The 16,764-nt window shown below is 37.8% G+C and overlaps 2 protein-coding genes across 2 annotated transcripts in view; one reads left to right on the top strand and one right to left on the bottom strand.

Annotated features, from left to right (window-relative positions):
* Window positions 1-9,262, top strand: part of LACTB (lactamase, beta) — a 30,199-nt gene extending 20,937 nt beyond the window's left edge. The window contains exons 7-12 of the mRNA XM_009886725.1: window positions 6-45; window positions 942-1,008; window positions 3,281-3,471; window positions 3,829-4,174; window positions 5,841-6,006; window positions 8,420-9,262. Of these exons, the coding sequence (XP_009885027.1) occupies window positions 6-45; window positions 942-1,008; window positions 3,281-3,471; window positions 3,829-4,174; window positions 5,841-6,006; window positions 8,420-8,963 (1,354 nt within the window). The 3' untranslated portion in view covers window positions 8,964-9,262. The remainder of the gene's footprint in view (window positions 1-5; window positions 46-941; window positions 1,009-3,280; window positions 3,472-3,828; window positions 4,175-5,840; window positions 6,007-8,419) is intronic.
* A 3,617-nt stretch (window positions 9,263-12,879) lies between these two features.
* RPS27L (ribosomal protein S27-like) overlaps window positions 12,880-16,764 on the bottom strand; it is a 5,247-nt gene continuing 1,362 nt past the window's right edge. Inside the window, exons 2-4 of the mRNA XM_009886724.1 lie at window positions 16,482-16,754; window positions 14,006-14,116; window positions 12,880-12,908 (exon numbers count right to left, since the gene is read on the bottom strand). Coding sequence (XP_009885026.1) covers window positions 12,880-12,908; window positions 14,006-14,116; window positions 16,482-16,754 — 413 coding nt within the window. The remainder of the gene's footprint in view (window positions 12,909-14,005; window positions 14,117-16,481; window positions 16,755-16,764) is intronic.

The following is a 16,764-nucleotide window of genomic DNA, read 5'->3' as shown; positions in this document are numbered from 1 at the left end:
GGCGCGGCCATCGAGCGGAGCAGGGACCTGCTGCGGAGGATTAAGGTGCTGAGGGGGCGGGGGTCTCACTCCGTGGCCGGTGCTCTCACTCCGTGGCCGGTGCTGTGCGAGCCAGCCCGCCGGGGGGAAGCGGGCGGGGATCTCCCTCCCGCGGGCTTCTCCATCGCTGCGAGAGACTTCGGTCAAGTGTTGGGGGGGGATCGTTTCTGGGGGCCTTGGGGAGGAGAGCGAACCCCGCCGAGCTGGTGGGGCTGGCGCCTGCGGTGCTCGTTGGGTTCCCCCTCCGCCATCACAACTGGATCCCTGAATGTTGCAGGAGCTATCTGTCGCAATATTCCAGCATTTTTCCTCTTAACGTAGCGTCAGCGAAGGCTGCCGGAGCTTAGGGAGCTTAGGGCAGGCAGAGGTTGATGCGGGGAGGTGGTGGAAGGGAGGTCCAGCACGGGCATGGGAGGACGAGGGGAGCCCTGCCGGGCTGCAGGCGGGAGAGAGAGAGAGAGAGAGGCAAAGGGGCTGATCAAACGGCGCGTTGTAGTTACTTGGAAAATCTAACTCAAGCTCCTTTGAAATTTTGCGTGCTAAGAGATGATACAGTTTGCATAGTGCGTATTAACTCTGTAATTTCTGTTTCTATTCAGCTTTTCTTGTGTGTCCTGATCATTAATTTAATTAAATCATTAAATGAATTACTTTTAAATAAGTTATTGGTGGTGTTAGATGTATTTTTCTCAGTTGCTGGATTAAAATGCCTCCTTTTTAAAAGCAGCTTGTTCCAGTGCAGCCCAACTAGTATTTAACAAAATTTCAACTGTAATGTGACAACAGTGTGCAGGTGTATTTGTGTATTTGTAGAATTGCATTGACATCTTTAGCGTTTGGGAGAAGGTCTTTTTTAACTGTAAAGATCCTTCTTAATATCTTCTGTCTGTTTTCTTTGACAGGATGAAGCAGGAATCCCAGGCATACTAATTGGAGTTTCGGTAGACGGAAAGGAAGTCTGGTCAGAAGGTTAGTATATGGGAGTCATAGTCATGCACGCTGTTGGGAAGTGAAGAACCTTGTAAAAATGAACCTTCAGACACACTGATCAAGCTGGGATTTCATCCAGTTGATGTCCCATCTCCAGGCAGTGGCCAGAAACAGGTGCCTAGGGAGTACGAGGTGATATTTTCCTTGGTAAACTTCAATAATTTCCAGAAACTGATAATTTATTAGCTTCCTGAATGTGCTAGTATACCTCAACAGTTAAGTTTAACAACTTTTCTACCATTAATTTGTTAGTATGGTCTTTGAATATACTTGTACTCTAGACATACAGGTGTATGACGGTCTGGTAGAATTGTATGTAGGAGGTAAAGAACTGTTCTCCCCACAGGAATCTACTTAATAGTCAAAGTAGTAGTAGCTCACATTTGGTCATCTGTCTCCTGTTTGTGGGCTGAGCTGTAGATTTTTATTGAGAAGGTACTGAGATTTAACAGGTGGTGTCCTTTCAGAAATTGTAAGTGATATTTCTGGTTACATAGTTTAGTTTTAAATAGAGTCTGTTAGTGCTGCTCATATCATGTAGACATTTGATGTTTATTTAAAAAAACCACTGAACTGTGTGTCTGTTTTCAAAACATTTTCATGATGTGTTTTGGGTTTTTTGGACAGCTTAAATGGTAGTAGTAAACGTCAATATATTTCATTAATGTGTAATAGAATTTGAAAAAAATGTCTTTGTAAGTAAGATTGTTACTAACTTTCATCTGACACTGTTTTTGCATTAACTTCTATGTATGTATAAAGCTGATTATAGGTTTTAATTTCTCTTTCATCATGACAGAAGTGAGTTGGAGAGCCTCTGGTACCTTTTGTCATGTGGCCTAATAAGAAAATTGTGCTAGAAACTTAATCACAAACTCCCTCAAATCAGATAGCTTTGTCTGGTCTCAGATTATCTAGCAATGAAAGCAGAAGTTTTTGTAAGACTTCTGCAGAATCCCTTCCTTGACACGCAGGGAAGTGCCTGAGGGAGCTAGTGCCAGGGTTGCAATTTATCACCCGAACTGCCACATCCAGTAGTAAGACAACTACATGTGGGAGCGTAAGCCATGGCAGAGCTTTCTGCACCCTGCTGCGCGTGGACATAGCGAACAACACTGCCTTTAGTAGGGCAGCCGGGAGGTGGGTAACATTGCTGGAGCGGACTTCTGGCTTGTTTTGTTGTCTTCCTCCCTTCTTCATGGGACAGGGGGGGAATAGGAACAGGTGTAAGTTGCACATACTCTGTGGCCACGGTACTAAACCTGCTTTCTTGCTAAACTGGTGGGAGTGATGGAGATTCGGAAGGTATTTTCACTGAGGGGTACAGCATCTGCGTTCATAAGCACTATGCAAGCACTTGAGTAGCAACTTTACGTAAAAGGAAGGGTCTTGGGCAACTGATGTGTCATCTGTTTTATTTCTTGTATTTTGGCAAGGGTTTTTTTCCCCGAGTAGTTCATTATTAGACTGCAATTTTATATAGACAGACGGCAGGCCTTGCTTGTACTGACAGCTGCAAATTATGTATTACAGCATTTCGTTGCTTTTTGTACTGCAACATCACTTGCAGTTTCTTCAAACCTAGCTGAAACTGAAGACTAGTGTGGGAGCTTGATAGCCTTATTAATTCCAGTTCTCGCTACCAGAATTGTGGGTTGGTTACAAAGCAAAACGCTGCTGTGGAGGCTATTAAGCTGTCTTTTAATTGAAGTCATGCTGAGTGATGTGGAAACATAGTGTATAGCACTACTGTTTTGTGAAGCTTTACAGCTTAGGTAATTGCTATGAGTTTGTGATTGATTTCCTTTCTCAATTTCTGTATTGATAAAATAAGACTCTTTACTGTTTCAACCATTTATTTAGAACAAGAAAAGGAGTATTTATGACTGTTGGTCGTTTATTATACAGTCTAGATTTTGGTCTCTAGTTTTTTTACATTGAATATTTGACTTCTGGAGTGTACATTTTGGCTTAATCTTCAGTCTCGTTTATCATGAGGTTTGTTTTGTAGTCTTAATCAGTAACTTGAGATGCCATTGGCCAATGCAATGGGCTTTGATTAACTGTTTATACTACATTAAAATGTTATTAACTTAATTGAAGCAGGAGCAGGGATAGTCCAATGCTTCATGTCCCAGTTTAGCTAGAGGAAAACCATTTTAAGGAGGCAGTAAATCTAATTAATTGCAAATAATTAATTCAGCATGTCTCTATGCAAAATATTTACCACAGTGTTTTTGTTTTCTTAAAGGTTTAGGTTATGCTGATGTAGAGAATCGTGTAGTATGTAAGCCAGAGACGATCATGCGAATTGCTAGTATTAGCAAGTGTCTTACAATGATGGCTGTTGCTAAATTGTGGGAAGAGGGGAAACTGGATTTAGATGCTCCAGTGCAGAAATATGTCCCTGAATTTCCAGAAAAAGTCTACGAGGGTGAAAAGGTATGTAATTGTTTATTGGTAATACTTTCTTGGATTTTTGTTCTTGGCATTGTACAGCCATATGTGTGCAGGTGCTTATATCTGGACCAAGTCCTGTAAAACGCCCAAAATCACTTACACAAGTACTGATGTTTGCTGCTCGAGAAAGCAGTGCTGGAAATTTGGATCTTCAGTTTTATATCAAGTGTGTCATGTGTGCATATATATGTGTATATTTTAATGGGTTTGATACATGATATTTAAATGGTCTTGTATCTTTGTTCCTTGTCATGTTGAATTTTACTTTTCTGGTGATTTAGTGTGCATCATCTCTTTAATGAAGAGAGCTCACATTTAAATATTGTCCTTTCTACTTAGGTCGCTATTACTACAAGACTATTAGTTTCACACTTGAGTGGGATTCGTCACTATGAAAAAGATATTACAAAAGTAAAGGAAGAAAAGGAAAAGGCAAACAGAGCACCTAAACTAACAAAACCCTATCAGGATAAAGACCAAAAAGAAAAAGAAGGCAAAGAGATTGAAAAGACTGATTCTGTCAAACCGAGAAAAGAACGTGAAGGTGAGGTAAAAAGCCGAAATTCAAAACCTGGCAGGAGAGACAAGGAATTTGAGCAAGAAGAGTATTATTTGAAGGAAAAATTTGAAAGTGTGATTGAGTCACTGAAGATATTTAAAAATGATCCTTTATTCTTTAAACCAGGTGAGTTTCTATTCATTTAGACCAAAATGTGCTCTTCTGGTGAAATTTTTGTTTCAAATTGTTTTACATGCAGTGAGGATAGCAGAGCCCAGTAAAGAGTGTTTGTGTGGGATTTTTGTTTTGTTCTGCTTTTCTCTCTCCACCCCCTTTTTTCTTTTCCTTCGTGTGCCCCATTAAAAGCTCAACAGAGAGGTATTTGGGCTGCTCTGCACAAACCATGTGGTCATGTAATTTTCTTAAAACTGACATAACTTTTGAAGACTGAACTGATCAGGATTTTATCAGTTCAATTTTAGATAACAGTCTTGTATAGGTATCTTTATCAATCTACTGACTTAAAGAATTATGCTTGTATAGATACCTTCTAATGGTGTATCTGCACCATAATCCAGCAGGTTCAAAATGTGATGTAGCCAAGACTTCAAAGGTAATAAATACAAAGAGTCCTAGATAATGCAGGGGAGAAGAGAAAGTGAGACTTGCGGTAGAAATAAGACTTTTCTCCCAGGAGCTTTAAGTAATGCAAAGTGCTACAAAACGTACCAGTTACTGAATTTGTAAATGCTAAAGGAGATTATAATTTTGGTAACAAATTTGTGTCTGCAAAATACTTTGTAAGCAGATGCCAACTTGCTGTATTCATGCGTATCTTCTAGATATGAACCGAAAGAAAAAAAGATTTACTGAGGCACTAAAGCAGAGCTAAAAGATTTTACAGAAAGGCCACAGAATCACAGAATTGTTGAGGTTATTTATTGTTGGAATTATTTAAGTTAATTCTAGCCAGGACTTTGAGGAACTTTGGGTGTAAGTTCTAAATGAACAAGGGTAACAAGCAAATGGTACACGTTGCTGATAAATGGAAATTAACGTGCATTAAGAGGAGAGGGATAGGAAGGGGGAGAAGTTAACGACTTACCGTATGGGAGAGTTCTAAGAACCATTTCACGTGAGAGATATGTCTGGACTGTGGCAGTTTGGCAGTTGCTCAATAGGTATATGTTTCATAAAAGATGTTAGCACAAGAATGAGATTTTTAAAAATGAAACGTTTTATAAATAAATTAGATTGTCTTAAATAATATACATGTTAGTGTTCATATAATCTTTCAGGATATTCTAGCACTAGAAAACTAGAACTTAGAAACACTATGATAGGAGTGATCAAGACCTTTGAAAACCTTGAGCGAGTACTACTACCCTTGTCTTTCCATCTCTAGGGTATAGACACACAAACAAGACACAGTAAGTGAGCATCTTTTACAAAGTAATTTTATGGTTTGCTTCAGCTTTCCAAATCCAGACTTCCTTGTTAGAACTGGTATGGTAAATCTTGTGGAGAGGATGCTAAATGTAAGTCTTCGCCTCTTGGCATGAAACCTGGCTGTACATGCAGATCCCTGAAAATTTTTTAGTGCTGTTCTCAGAGCTACCCGCGCATGGCAAGCACCTGTCTGCTGCAGTACAGAAATTCCCAGGGCCCAGTATCATAAACTTGTAATTCACATCACATTAATGGGGATGGAGGGGGTGTCTTTTAATTGATTATTCATTGCTATATATAGTTTTATTTGCATATGTGATTACTTAAATTTTATCCTTCAGATTCCATTTAAGCATCATGCGGCTAACTTCCCCCCCCCCCTTTCTCATTGTGTTTCTTCAAGGTAGTCAGTTCTTGTATTCAACATATGGCTTTACTCTCTTAAGCGCTGTTGTGGAGAGAGTTTCAGGACAAAAATTTACAGATTATATGCTAAAAATGTTTCGTGATTTGGATATGCTATCAACTGTACTAGATGACAATGAAGCAATGATATATAACAGAGCAAGGTAAACAAGGATGAACCTTTTTTTTCCACAATTGTTGCTCTTTCTATCTTTATTAAGCCAAATGAATTAAGAATGTGTGTATTCTATTTTTTTCAGGCTTTTAATTGAAGTGGTTTGTTATTTCAAAGTTAGTCATGTAACTGATTTTATGTCAGCATTAGAGTATTGATTCTGTAATTAGCATGTGAAATGGCAGAATAGGAAATATTTCCTGATAGAAGAGTATATATGGGGGAAGTGGCAGGGGTGACTTTGAAGTTTGCATTTATTTTGGGTACAAATAAGCAGGTAAGTGTAGAGTAAAATACAGGAGGAACTAGGAGATTATGTTAGAATGTATAGTTACCTTGGTTTGCTTAATATACTGACTTTAAGAGTTCCGTGGCATTGTAATAGTCTCACAGTAACAAAAGTTTTTAATAAATTTAATTGTAGTATCAATTTTAACAAGAATTACAATTCTGTGTTAACCCCGATCATGTTTTACCTATTGATTTCTTTTTATTACTTTAAAAAACTACAAAAAAAACCCAGAGAAATTTATATATCTAGATAATCCATTCCAATATAGTGGATAAGCGTAGTTTCTTCTCTTTCTCTCTAGTCTTATTTTATTGACTTAACTGGCTGGGTTCTGAAATTGATTTATTGAATCACCTGTTAAATGTTGATGTTGGAGAAGAGTTCTAACAATCACAAAAGCAGGTTTTGGAAAAAGTCTCATGAAAATGAGAATCAAACCTTTAAAAAGTTTGGCTTCTAAAATGCTCTCAAAAAAAGAAAATGGTGATGAACATGTTGAATCCAAAGCGTATAGTACTTACATGTAAGTGTGTATTTAAAGCGTATGTGTGTATATGTATGTACTAACACACACAAAGCAGTTTGTAATGTTTTAGGGATAGCTTTACTGCTGTATTCCAAGATGCTTTGTGCTGGTATTTATTTTGCTTGCAAATTTTCAGAGGCTCTTCCGGCTGTAGATCTGTATGCTAGTGATGTTCTCATAAATTATCAAGCTTGTACAGTCAAGTTCATTTAAATATATGCGTGTATATTAACCCTTTTATAAACTGAAATATGGTAGGGATGAAAGAATTGGGACAGATGGTGTTTGAGGGTCTTTTACGGGCTACTTACTGTTTAGCAAAACTGAGGTACTACTGTGATGGCTTTGCTTCCACAAATAGCTAGTTTGGTGCCTCAAATTACAACATGTTGACATGGTTTTTGTTTAATGGTTTGGTTATACTATATTTCACTAACATGAAAATGTTTTTAAAAAAAACATGTTTTAGATCTCGTCGAGGTGTAAGTCAAGCATTTCAGCATCTTTGTAACAGGTGTTGTGATCAAAAAACTGACTATAGGGACACCAAGATAAACAAGTCACTGGCAGAGCTGATGGTGGTCCTGGACCATTCATCTCTCTTCCTTTGCTTCAACCTCTGATTTTCAGTGTTAGGGCTTTCAGAAGTTCCCTAGAAGTTTTGCAGTGTAAGTGCGGACTAGATAGGGAATGTATCTCTGTACTGTTTGATAGTAGAATTGCCCTGACCCGTCCCCCTCCCTCCCCTTTTATTTTTTTTGTGCATGGTTCCTTTTCACAACTCTCCGGGTAGTACATGGACATCTTATGGTCTAAAGGCCAAAGGCTGAAATTCATCAGATTATATAATTATTCAACATTCCTTTTCATATGTTGTATGAAATGAATCCAGTCGTGATTGGAATGTTTCTTTCAAAAGCGTAATTCAGTCTGCACTCCTGTTGTGTTGTTCCTGACAGTTCATTCCACAATTCTGGTTGGTAGTTTCTAATTTGTATTTTAATGACAGGTTTTGCAAGACTCTTTTGTGCTTCTCACTTTTCTTATTAGTTCCAGAATATTCAGTTGTTGTAGAATATGGTAACTGTAATGGGGCAGTGGGGAGAAATCAATCATAAATGGAAGCTGCTGTCTCAGAGCAGCCACCTAAGACCAGTGAAATTTCAGCTCAGTGTTTGATAATCGTGGAGTTGTTGTAGGAGATTTCTCTTCCTTAAAACACTTTAAATCTAGTACAGGGTTTTAAGAAATATCCTGTGCTGGCTGCTCTGTAGATTTCTGTCACAGCTCTTATTTGTATGTTGCCTTTACTCTTAGTATATCCTAAGAGTAAGAAGAAGGATGAGTACTTTTATTGAAACTAAGCTTATAACCTAAGAAGTCACCTTAATTTTTGTTTTCCTGTCTGAATTTCTTGTTGATTTTTCTGCAAGAAATATATTTAAGAAAAATATCTTTTAAAAAATTTGAAAGTTTCATGAGAACAAGCTAATACATGCTCAAATTGCTCTTTTAAGGTAAGGCAGCTTAAAATAGTTGTGTATGGTATATGAGAATGACAAGTTGAATTTTCTTGAATTCTAGGTGTTATGTTTACAACAAAAAGGGACGGCTGGTAAACGCACCATATGTGGACAACTCTTACAAGTGGGCTGGTGGTGGCTTTCTGTCATCAGTAGGTGACCTTCTGAAATTTGGAAATGCCTTGTTATACAGTTATCAAGCTGGACAATTTAAAAACAGTAATGGCAAACTTCTTCCTGGGTACCTCAAACCAGACACAGTCGCAATGATGTGGACCCCGGTGCCAAAAACAGAAGTATCGTGGGACAGGGACGGTAAATACGCGATGGCTTGGGCTGTAGTAGAGAAAAAACAACAATGTGGCTGTTGCAGACAGCAGAGACACTATGCATCTCATACGGGTGGTGCAGTGGGGGCAAGTAGCGTCCTCCTGATTCTTCCTGAAGAGTTGGACTCTGAAGCTATAGATACTGGGCTAGTGGCACCACCTAGAGGAGTAATTGTTAGTATTATCTGTAATATGCAATCGGTTTCACTCAACAGCACTGCCTTAAAGATTGCAAGGGAATTTGATAAAGAAAAATGGGCACAATATATAGATTAAAAAAGAGGTACGTGTAACTGAACTCGCTGTACTGCAACACGAAAAACAAATGGAGAAGGGTGTAATTGGACTTTGAGATCACTAAGAATACGTGAAGAAAAAGCATCAAAAATTCACTTCATTAACTTCTGCTAGTGGTGCTAAACTAACGTGTAACTGGAATTCATCTCTCAGGGAAGTTCCTAACTTACGGAAAAGGAGAATGTAACAGTCAAATTTGACTTTCTGTAGTACCTGTCTAAATTGTCATTATATTAGCAGGTTGTTTTTCTCATCCAGTCAAGCACTTGACCAAGATTTTTAAAACTACCATCAGTTTCTTGCGCTGAGAAGTACAACAAATTATCTACCTTAAATGTTAAACTTTTGAAAAAATTCACATCTTGATTTGAGCACACAAAGACATAATTCATTATTCTTAGTTCTAGTCTGCCAAAACTGGTCAGTATTACTTTTTAAAGAAAAATGGTTTTACTGTTTTTACATTTTCACATAGTGCTTTTCGTATTTGCTTAAAAAGCAAAAAAACCCAACAAACCCCAAATCTTGAAGCTACATCCAGAATGCAGATTTATACCAGAAGTACACTTTTGTCAGAGCTGTGGATTGTTAAGAATTAGAAAAGAACGAAGCTAAAGTAATGTAAGTAAAAATCTTTTTGTTATTTAGATGTCCTCTCTTCCGTTTGTATTGGACACAGAGAATGTGTGAAACTAGTTTACTGTGAAATAAGGGTATTACTTCCACAGTCGAATATGCCCAAATAGCACAACATGGTGAGCTGTCAAACTGTCTCATTGTTTTTGAATGATACACATGCTAACTTTGGTAGCCAGAAATGGCCCTGTGTTCTGTAATGTAGATATTCCTCTAGATATAGGAATAGGAACTCAAGTCAATAAAATTTAAAGCCCATTCTTGAAGCCAGTAGTAGAAGTCTCTCAGACTTTTGAGAGGTTTTTTTTCTGAAAACCATCCTTTTTTTCCATTTGGAGTCCTGCCTCGAGGAGTTACTTTTTTGCACAGGGTTGAACAAGAAGTTGCGATAGGGTTCCAAAGAAGCATTTCCAAATCTTCAATTTTACTATAGGAATACAAGAATATCTGAATGTGTTAATTTTATATATTCCATAATGGCATGGAAGATATCAGTGATCTCCAATATTTACCCCCACCCCACTTCCCCTGCAGTTACATCAGACAGTATTTCCAGGCTGAGACAAAACTAAATATCCTTCCGGAAAGGTTTGAATACTTACCTCCCTGCACTGTGTAGCAGCTCTGCTTCTCCGAATTTAAGGAGCAAGATAACAGCTAGCAGGTGATAGCCTTACTGGCCTCTTTCCCAAGTTAGTGCTTCTGGTATTAACTTCATAGTTGTTACCTGCCCTGTGATGAAGCAAACTGCTGTCGTCTCTGTTCCCAGTATGCCTATGATAACATTTATTACCTAAGACTGACGAACCAGGAAACGTAGTATTTTGAGGTATTGGTGTTAGAACTACATTTTTAATTGAAGCTAGTAGGACTAGTTTAGTACTCTTCATAATTATAATAATTCTTGTGCCTTAAAACAGGAAAATCTTACAGCTAAATTATTTGCTTGGGTTTTCTGGCCCACTCACCAAAACTTCCTTTTTATTCACTATTAATGGGTTGTCTTTATCTCAAGAATATCAAGCCAGTAGAGACAACAGAGAGAACCTTTCTGGATAAACTTATTTGGTCAGGCAACAAATTATCTACCCTCCCACTGAGGTCTTTGATATTCTTTGACAGTTCCAATACAGAAGTACTGGAGGTGAACATCTTCTACCATACCAAGGTTTGGGATTTTTTTCAGTCTTGAGTGCCTACTAGCTGGGTAAACGTGCAGCAGCAGAAGTCATTGCCTGTTTTACACAGGGAACAAGAGTAAGTAGTTCTGAGTTGGTTTTGTGTTGAAGAATACCTGAATAGAAATAGACAAAATACAATGTTTTAAATGTAGAAAATCTGAAAAGTAACGGTGTTACTTTAGGATTTATAACATACTTTTTTGCAAATGGTATTTATTGGTCTTGAAAACCATTTTGCATACTTGAGAGAAAACAAGTTTTGCTCACAGACCATTGTGTTTGGATTTAGAGAAAGATTCAGGATGTAGAAAGTATAGGTTTACCATTATGCTTGTCTGCATATGACCAAACACTAATAAATGTAAATATTTGAAGTACATATGAAACAAATAATGGTAAGAAATGTCTTAAGACATTTCTAACACCAAGATATTAATCACAGTGTCTCACTCCCCTCATAGCCTGTCTTTAGCCACCAACCTTTTTTGTATGCATACCATATTCTTTATGCTGTATCTCCTGTAACTTAAGGCTTTTAAAATAAAAGTATTGGAGATGCTATTATGTCTAAATTTCATCTTCCAGTACCTGGAACAGAATGGGTCACTGACTTTCTCTGGTTTGGTGTTTACTTAATCATGAGTCCTTATCTTTCAGGGTAGAGGAAGAGAAGGCAGAGATATGGAAGACTGAGAATCAATCTGGCCTTAGCATGTGTATTCAGGTCACAAGTGAATTAATATTGCTTTGATCTTTGTTCTGAAACCACTTATTTGATGGACTGGCAATAGATGTGGGAAACTGGTCAATTAAGAGCAGCTTTCATGATAAACTTGCTCTTAAATGAACCTTTATTGTGAAAACACAGTATGGCACTGACTTAAAACTGTACTTTTCCCAAAAGGCATGTATACTAAATTGATGCATCTATTTCTGTGTCAAACACCTACTTTTTGCATCTGGTAATTATAAGTGTTTACTGTTTGAACTAATAAAACTTATCTTGCAAATGCAGCGAATTGTAATACTGGGTTTGGGGGGGGGGTTATTCGCTAGAAATGTACAAGTTTTAAGACTCGTAAATAATACAGGTTAAATAGAAATTCCCAACAATATTTAGCTCACCAAGACACCCGATACTTTGAAAGAGATGTTGATACTTAACTTGAGATATTATTTAGTAAAATAAGATATATGTAAGACTTTGAGTGTTTCCTCATGGCTTAAAAAAAATCCACTTTTTAACAGCCATTTAGAAAAGGATGGCTTTTAAAAACTAACTAAAAACCTGTTTCCTCACTGTAAAAAGGTAATTATTTAATGTCAGTATTTAATACTGAAAATGTGCATGGTTTTGCTGTACTATTTTTTTAATGACTGGATACCATTCACAGCTGTTAATGTAGTCTGCTGACTTACTTTTGCTTATATACCATATGCCTTCTCCATACTGAATGCATTCAGTGTTTTGCAAAAGACTTTTTTTTTTTTTTTTTTGCATAGAAGTCTCAGTATAGAATACGAAATGCAGTTTCAAGACCAGATTAGAGCAGGGAAAAAAACATGCATTCCAGAAAAACAGCTGAACGTAAGTGAGTAACTTTATATTTTTATTTATCACCATGTTATTCAACATAGTAAAGGGACTAAAGCAATATTGAAAGCAAATGATCCATTTTAAATCTACCTAACCCTTGCAAGTTAAGGTAGCTGCAGTAATAACGTACACAAAATGCATTCTTACAGCAGTTTCCATCACCATATGCGTTACCCTGCTGTAGTTGATGATTAACAAGGGGAAGGAGGCAACAAGTCCAAGGCTTTTATATTAAGTGACACCACTCAATTAACAATACACCGTTTAAAAGTAAAATTATAAAAATAGAGGTCAGTTGTCTGCAAACTTGCAGGAAAAACTTGCACTTCAGATCATTATTGAAAAAGAGATTCCAGCTCATTAATCAGCAATAGCATGTAATTTTTACAAAATCAATTCTAATTACATTGTGGTATTAACAGGCATTTTCAAACTGGTAAGGCTTTCCGGAACACAGATCCAAACCCACGTGCTGAAGTGTTCAGTGTTGTTTTCTTCTAAATGAACAGCCTGTAAAGAAATCACATGAGTATTGATATGAATAGTCCTTAAATTGTTAGACTGCCTTGGAAAATTGCCCACCCAACTTAAGTAGGAAAACTCATGCAATGAATTTAAATTGCATGTACCACAAGAGGTGAAGATTTAGTGCTTTGAGTGTGCTCTAACTCAGCCAGAACAACATGGCTGTCTTATAATTCTTCTTAAAATAAGGCTAAGGTGTATTACGTCTTTTCTTCCAGATGCCTTTTAAAATTTCAGTCTACTGTTCCATGCCTTAGTGATAACAAAACCCCAACTGAAACAGCTGCTAGCAGTGTTGATACCTTTTCAACTGCTCAACAGCCTTACTTCAAGTACTCTGTCCTCATATAAACTACATCCATATAGTACAAGCACTACTATATGTAATTTGCATATACATTTACCTTTTGTCCTTTAAAGGAAACAGTAATAAAATCTGGATTTGTTCTTTTTTTTTTTTTAAAACCCTCAAGTGTTTCCAATGCTTTTCATATACCCCAGACATTGGGTTGCATTTCAAGATATGCTGGTGCTGTACCAGTTATCTGTATATAATTATCAGTGATTATTTTGTTCCTTTACAATTTATACAAAACAAATGTTGATTAGGCAATGTGAGCCAGGGAACTGCCTTACAGTACTGCTGTTTAAAAACAAACAAGCAAGCCATCACTGACTAGCAGTGACACAGAATCACTTTAGCCTGGCAAAAGTACCCTACTTCTTTAACGGCGCTCTTTAACGCTGTAAACTTATCTCAGAATTAAATGGGTAGTATTTATTACAGATAGGCTAAAGGAAACAACAAGTCAAACCTCCTAAAATCAAGTGCGTTTGATCAGAATGTAGCTGCTTAGCTGCCTGGCCCATCTGTATATCCATTTAAAAACAAGAATCCGAAAAAAAAATAATTGCAATTCAGGGCCCATGAACAACGTTTTTACTAGCCAACTCTAAGCAATTTGCACAATAAACATTCCAATATCAGTTTTCAAAATCAAAGCTAAAATATTTGCAGGCTATAAATACATAAATGCATTTATGCAAGTGGAATATTGAGGCTGCTAAACATTGCCCCTTACCTTCTGTGAGCCTGGCTTTCCCTCCAGTAGGCTGACACAGGACAGTTGAGCACCCTACACACAGAACTACTGTCTGAGCATGGCTGAATACAGTGGTGATCTTGTAGCATCCTGGAAAAGAGCATTATTAAACTTTCCACTGAGTATTTCTAGCATGATTTTTTTATGGTATGTGTAATTGAAACAGATACTCTAAATACACTTGTCCAAAAATGGATCTATATTTCATTATACAGCATACCAGGTAAAACAAAGCAAAACATTGTTATTGAGGTCTGAAGTCCTTGCTTTTACTAACGTGCGTGTGAAAGCAAGTCAGTTAACTGAAACTGTTATGACTCCCCGTGTGAAAACGAACGCAGCCTGCTGGCTGACAAGCCCTAATTCGCCTGTAGTTTGTCTCCTGCGAAAAAGTCACGGAGTTTGAGACTAGCCTTCTCTGCTGAAGAGAAGAACCCATCTAGCTAGAGAAATATTTAATTTGTAATACTAGAACATTGCTGTTCACCAAGTCTGGCAGCTGTGAATATAAACACTGCTGTTCAAGTCTGTGTTTGCTTTCTGTTTAATAATTGATACACCTAAGGCATGTGTTTGGTTACATTCTACAAAGGTAGCGTCATACTTAAATGAGAAGACTTGCACAGAATAACTTCACTAATTCCAGATGCAAGAAGGGGCACCAGCAACATTTTGTCTACTTCTAAATTCTAGGACTTAAGAAAGAATGAAATCACTCCCATACGTGGCTTAGGCAAAGGGATTTTCACTGCTTTCGTTCTTTTCCCTGAAAAGTATTTTTAATTACCCAAGAGGAATTTTTGGAGAGAGAAAACTTGTAAGGGATTTAATCTAGGTGTGGATATAGAAAACAAATGGATAAAGGTGAGCATAGATTCCATTTTCACCATGTGTGGACCAGAAAAATAAGACAGAATACGTGTTGTGAGGAAGGTCTCGGAAGGCTGTCTGACAGTAGAACTGGTTGGTAGAGAGAACTCCTGTTAGACATAGTAACAAATTTCTGCTTTGTTTAAATCACAAATAGTAACATCACGAATCTTTGTTTGCAAAAAAAAAAAAAAATTGCTAGCAGCAAAAATTTAACCCTAGCAAATGTTGGTTTTCCCCCATGAACGTGATCTTCCATGTTGATGAGTTTTTAACTTTGTGGATTTTGCAGGGAAATGAGCCCAATCTGTTTCAGTAATGAGGTAGCAACTTCCAACACCACTGAATGATGCGTAAGGCCGTCTGGTATTTTCAGTGCCTTGTGCTTAGGACTCTGTCATTGAAGCTCTCCTGCTTTGCTGTGTATCCCTCAAACTCAATGACCAATTAATCCAACAGTAATGAAGATAACAAATGACCTATGGGCCTATGTTCGCATTAACTGTATCTTAGTATTTGCATGCATGTACACTGGTTTGAAGAAAGTTTAAAAAAAACCAAGTTAGTGGCTTAGCCTTCAACCATAGGTTTGTTAAAAGTAACCACACTTTACTTTCAAACAGTTTTAATGAATTTACCTCACTTTTAGATGGAAAACAATGTCTCAGAGCTTCTTAGAAATCTAAGCTACTAAGAAAGATTAAGATAATAAGAAAACCTGAATACAGCAACAATTCCCCGCTTCTAGTCAGGATGACCACTACTGTAAGTAAGTCTATGCATTTGCTTACTGCTATAATCTTCTTATACTGCAGTAGTTTCTAGGAGATGTTACCACACTTGATAATTTCTATGCCTTGATGTGGACGCAGCTGTGCTCATCAAAGCTGCTCACTGGTAGAGCATGCTCCTGTAACTGTGCTGGAAGATCCCATGGTTTAGTTTATAAAGGAGAAGTTGGTTGTACAGATGTTTCTGAGCCAAAGTAATGAAAATCAGTGAAAAGGGGACACAAGCAACACCCTAAATATAACCCCTGTAGATGTGAGCTAGATGTCATCTTACTTCTTAACACTAACATGCAAAAAGGGCAGTTGTCTGTGTTTTACCTTCTGTGTAAAGTCCCAGTATGCCTGTGTGTATCCTTGGGGAAAGTTCTTCTGGTTGCTCTTCCAGAATCAACCAACTTAGAAAAGGAGGAAAATCTTGTCTTCTATTTGAAACTTGTGCCATGGATGCTTTAAGGCATCCATTTTATCTCACTTCTTATACATGCAGATCTGGGGGTTTGGTTTTTCCCCGATTTGCCAGGATTTCACAAGTGAAAGAAAAAAAAATAAATCTCATGCCAGACCTCCAGAAAAGAAAACAAAAATCTGATTGTTTAACTTTTGAAACAGGTTGAAAACAATTTTATTGTTAAAAGAACTCAAACCAATATACAGACTTTTTTCTCTGCAGAACAGATAAACCACATTCAGATTAAAATATATATATAAGATTAAGAAGTCAGACCTTTTATGAAGCTGAACCTCATACAAAATAAGTTTTGTTCTTGTGTAAGACAGAAACATTTTATCTTTACCTGGACATTTTACATCCATAAAGTAGGAGTTTGGGCTCTGCACAAGACGTTTCTTTTTGTGCTTTCTCTTCTCATCCTCTAAGGAGGGGTGCACCAGGTCTTTCGCCAGCTGGGCAGGACAAGAGGCAGAAGGCAGCGCGTTAAACGGCGCCCGGGCTGGCTGGGCAGACTGCACGCCGCGAAGCCGCCGCCTTCGGCCCGTTCCCGAGCACGGCCGCGGCGCTACAGCCAACCCCCCAGGCAGGGCTGGGGGCGACGGGGACGGCCAGACCCCTCTCGGGCC

Source organism: Charadrius vociferus, unplaced genomic scaffold, assembly GCF_000708025.1.
Source record: "Charadrius vociferus isolate BGI_N301 unplaced genomic scaffold, ASM70802v2 scaffold356, whole genome shotgun sequence".
NCBI classification, from domain to species: domain Eukaryota; kingdom Metazoa; phylum Chordata; class Aves; order Charadriiformes; family Charadriidae; genus Charadrius; species Charadrius vociferus.
This window is presented reverse-complemented; position numbering and strand designations above follow the sequence as displayed.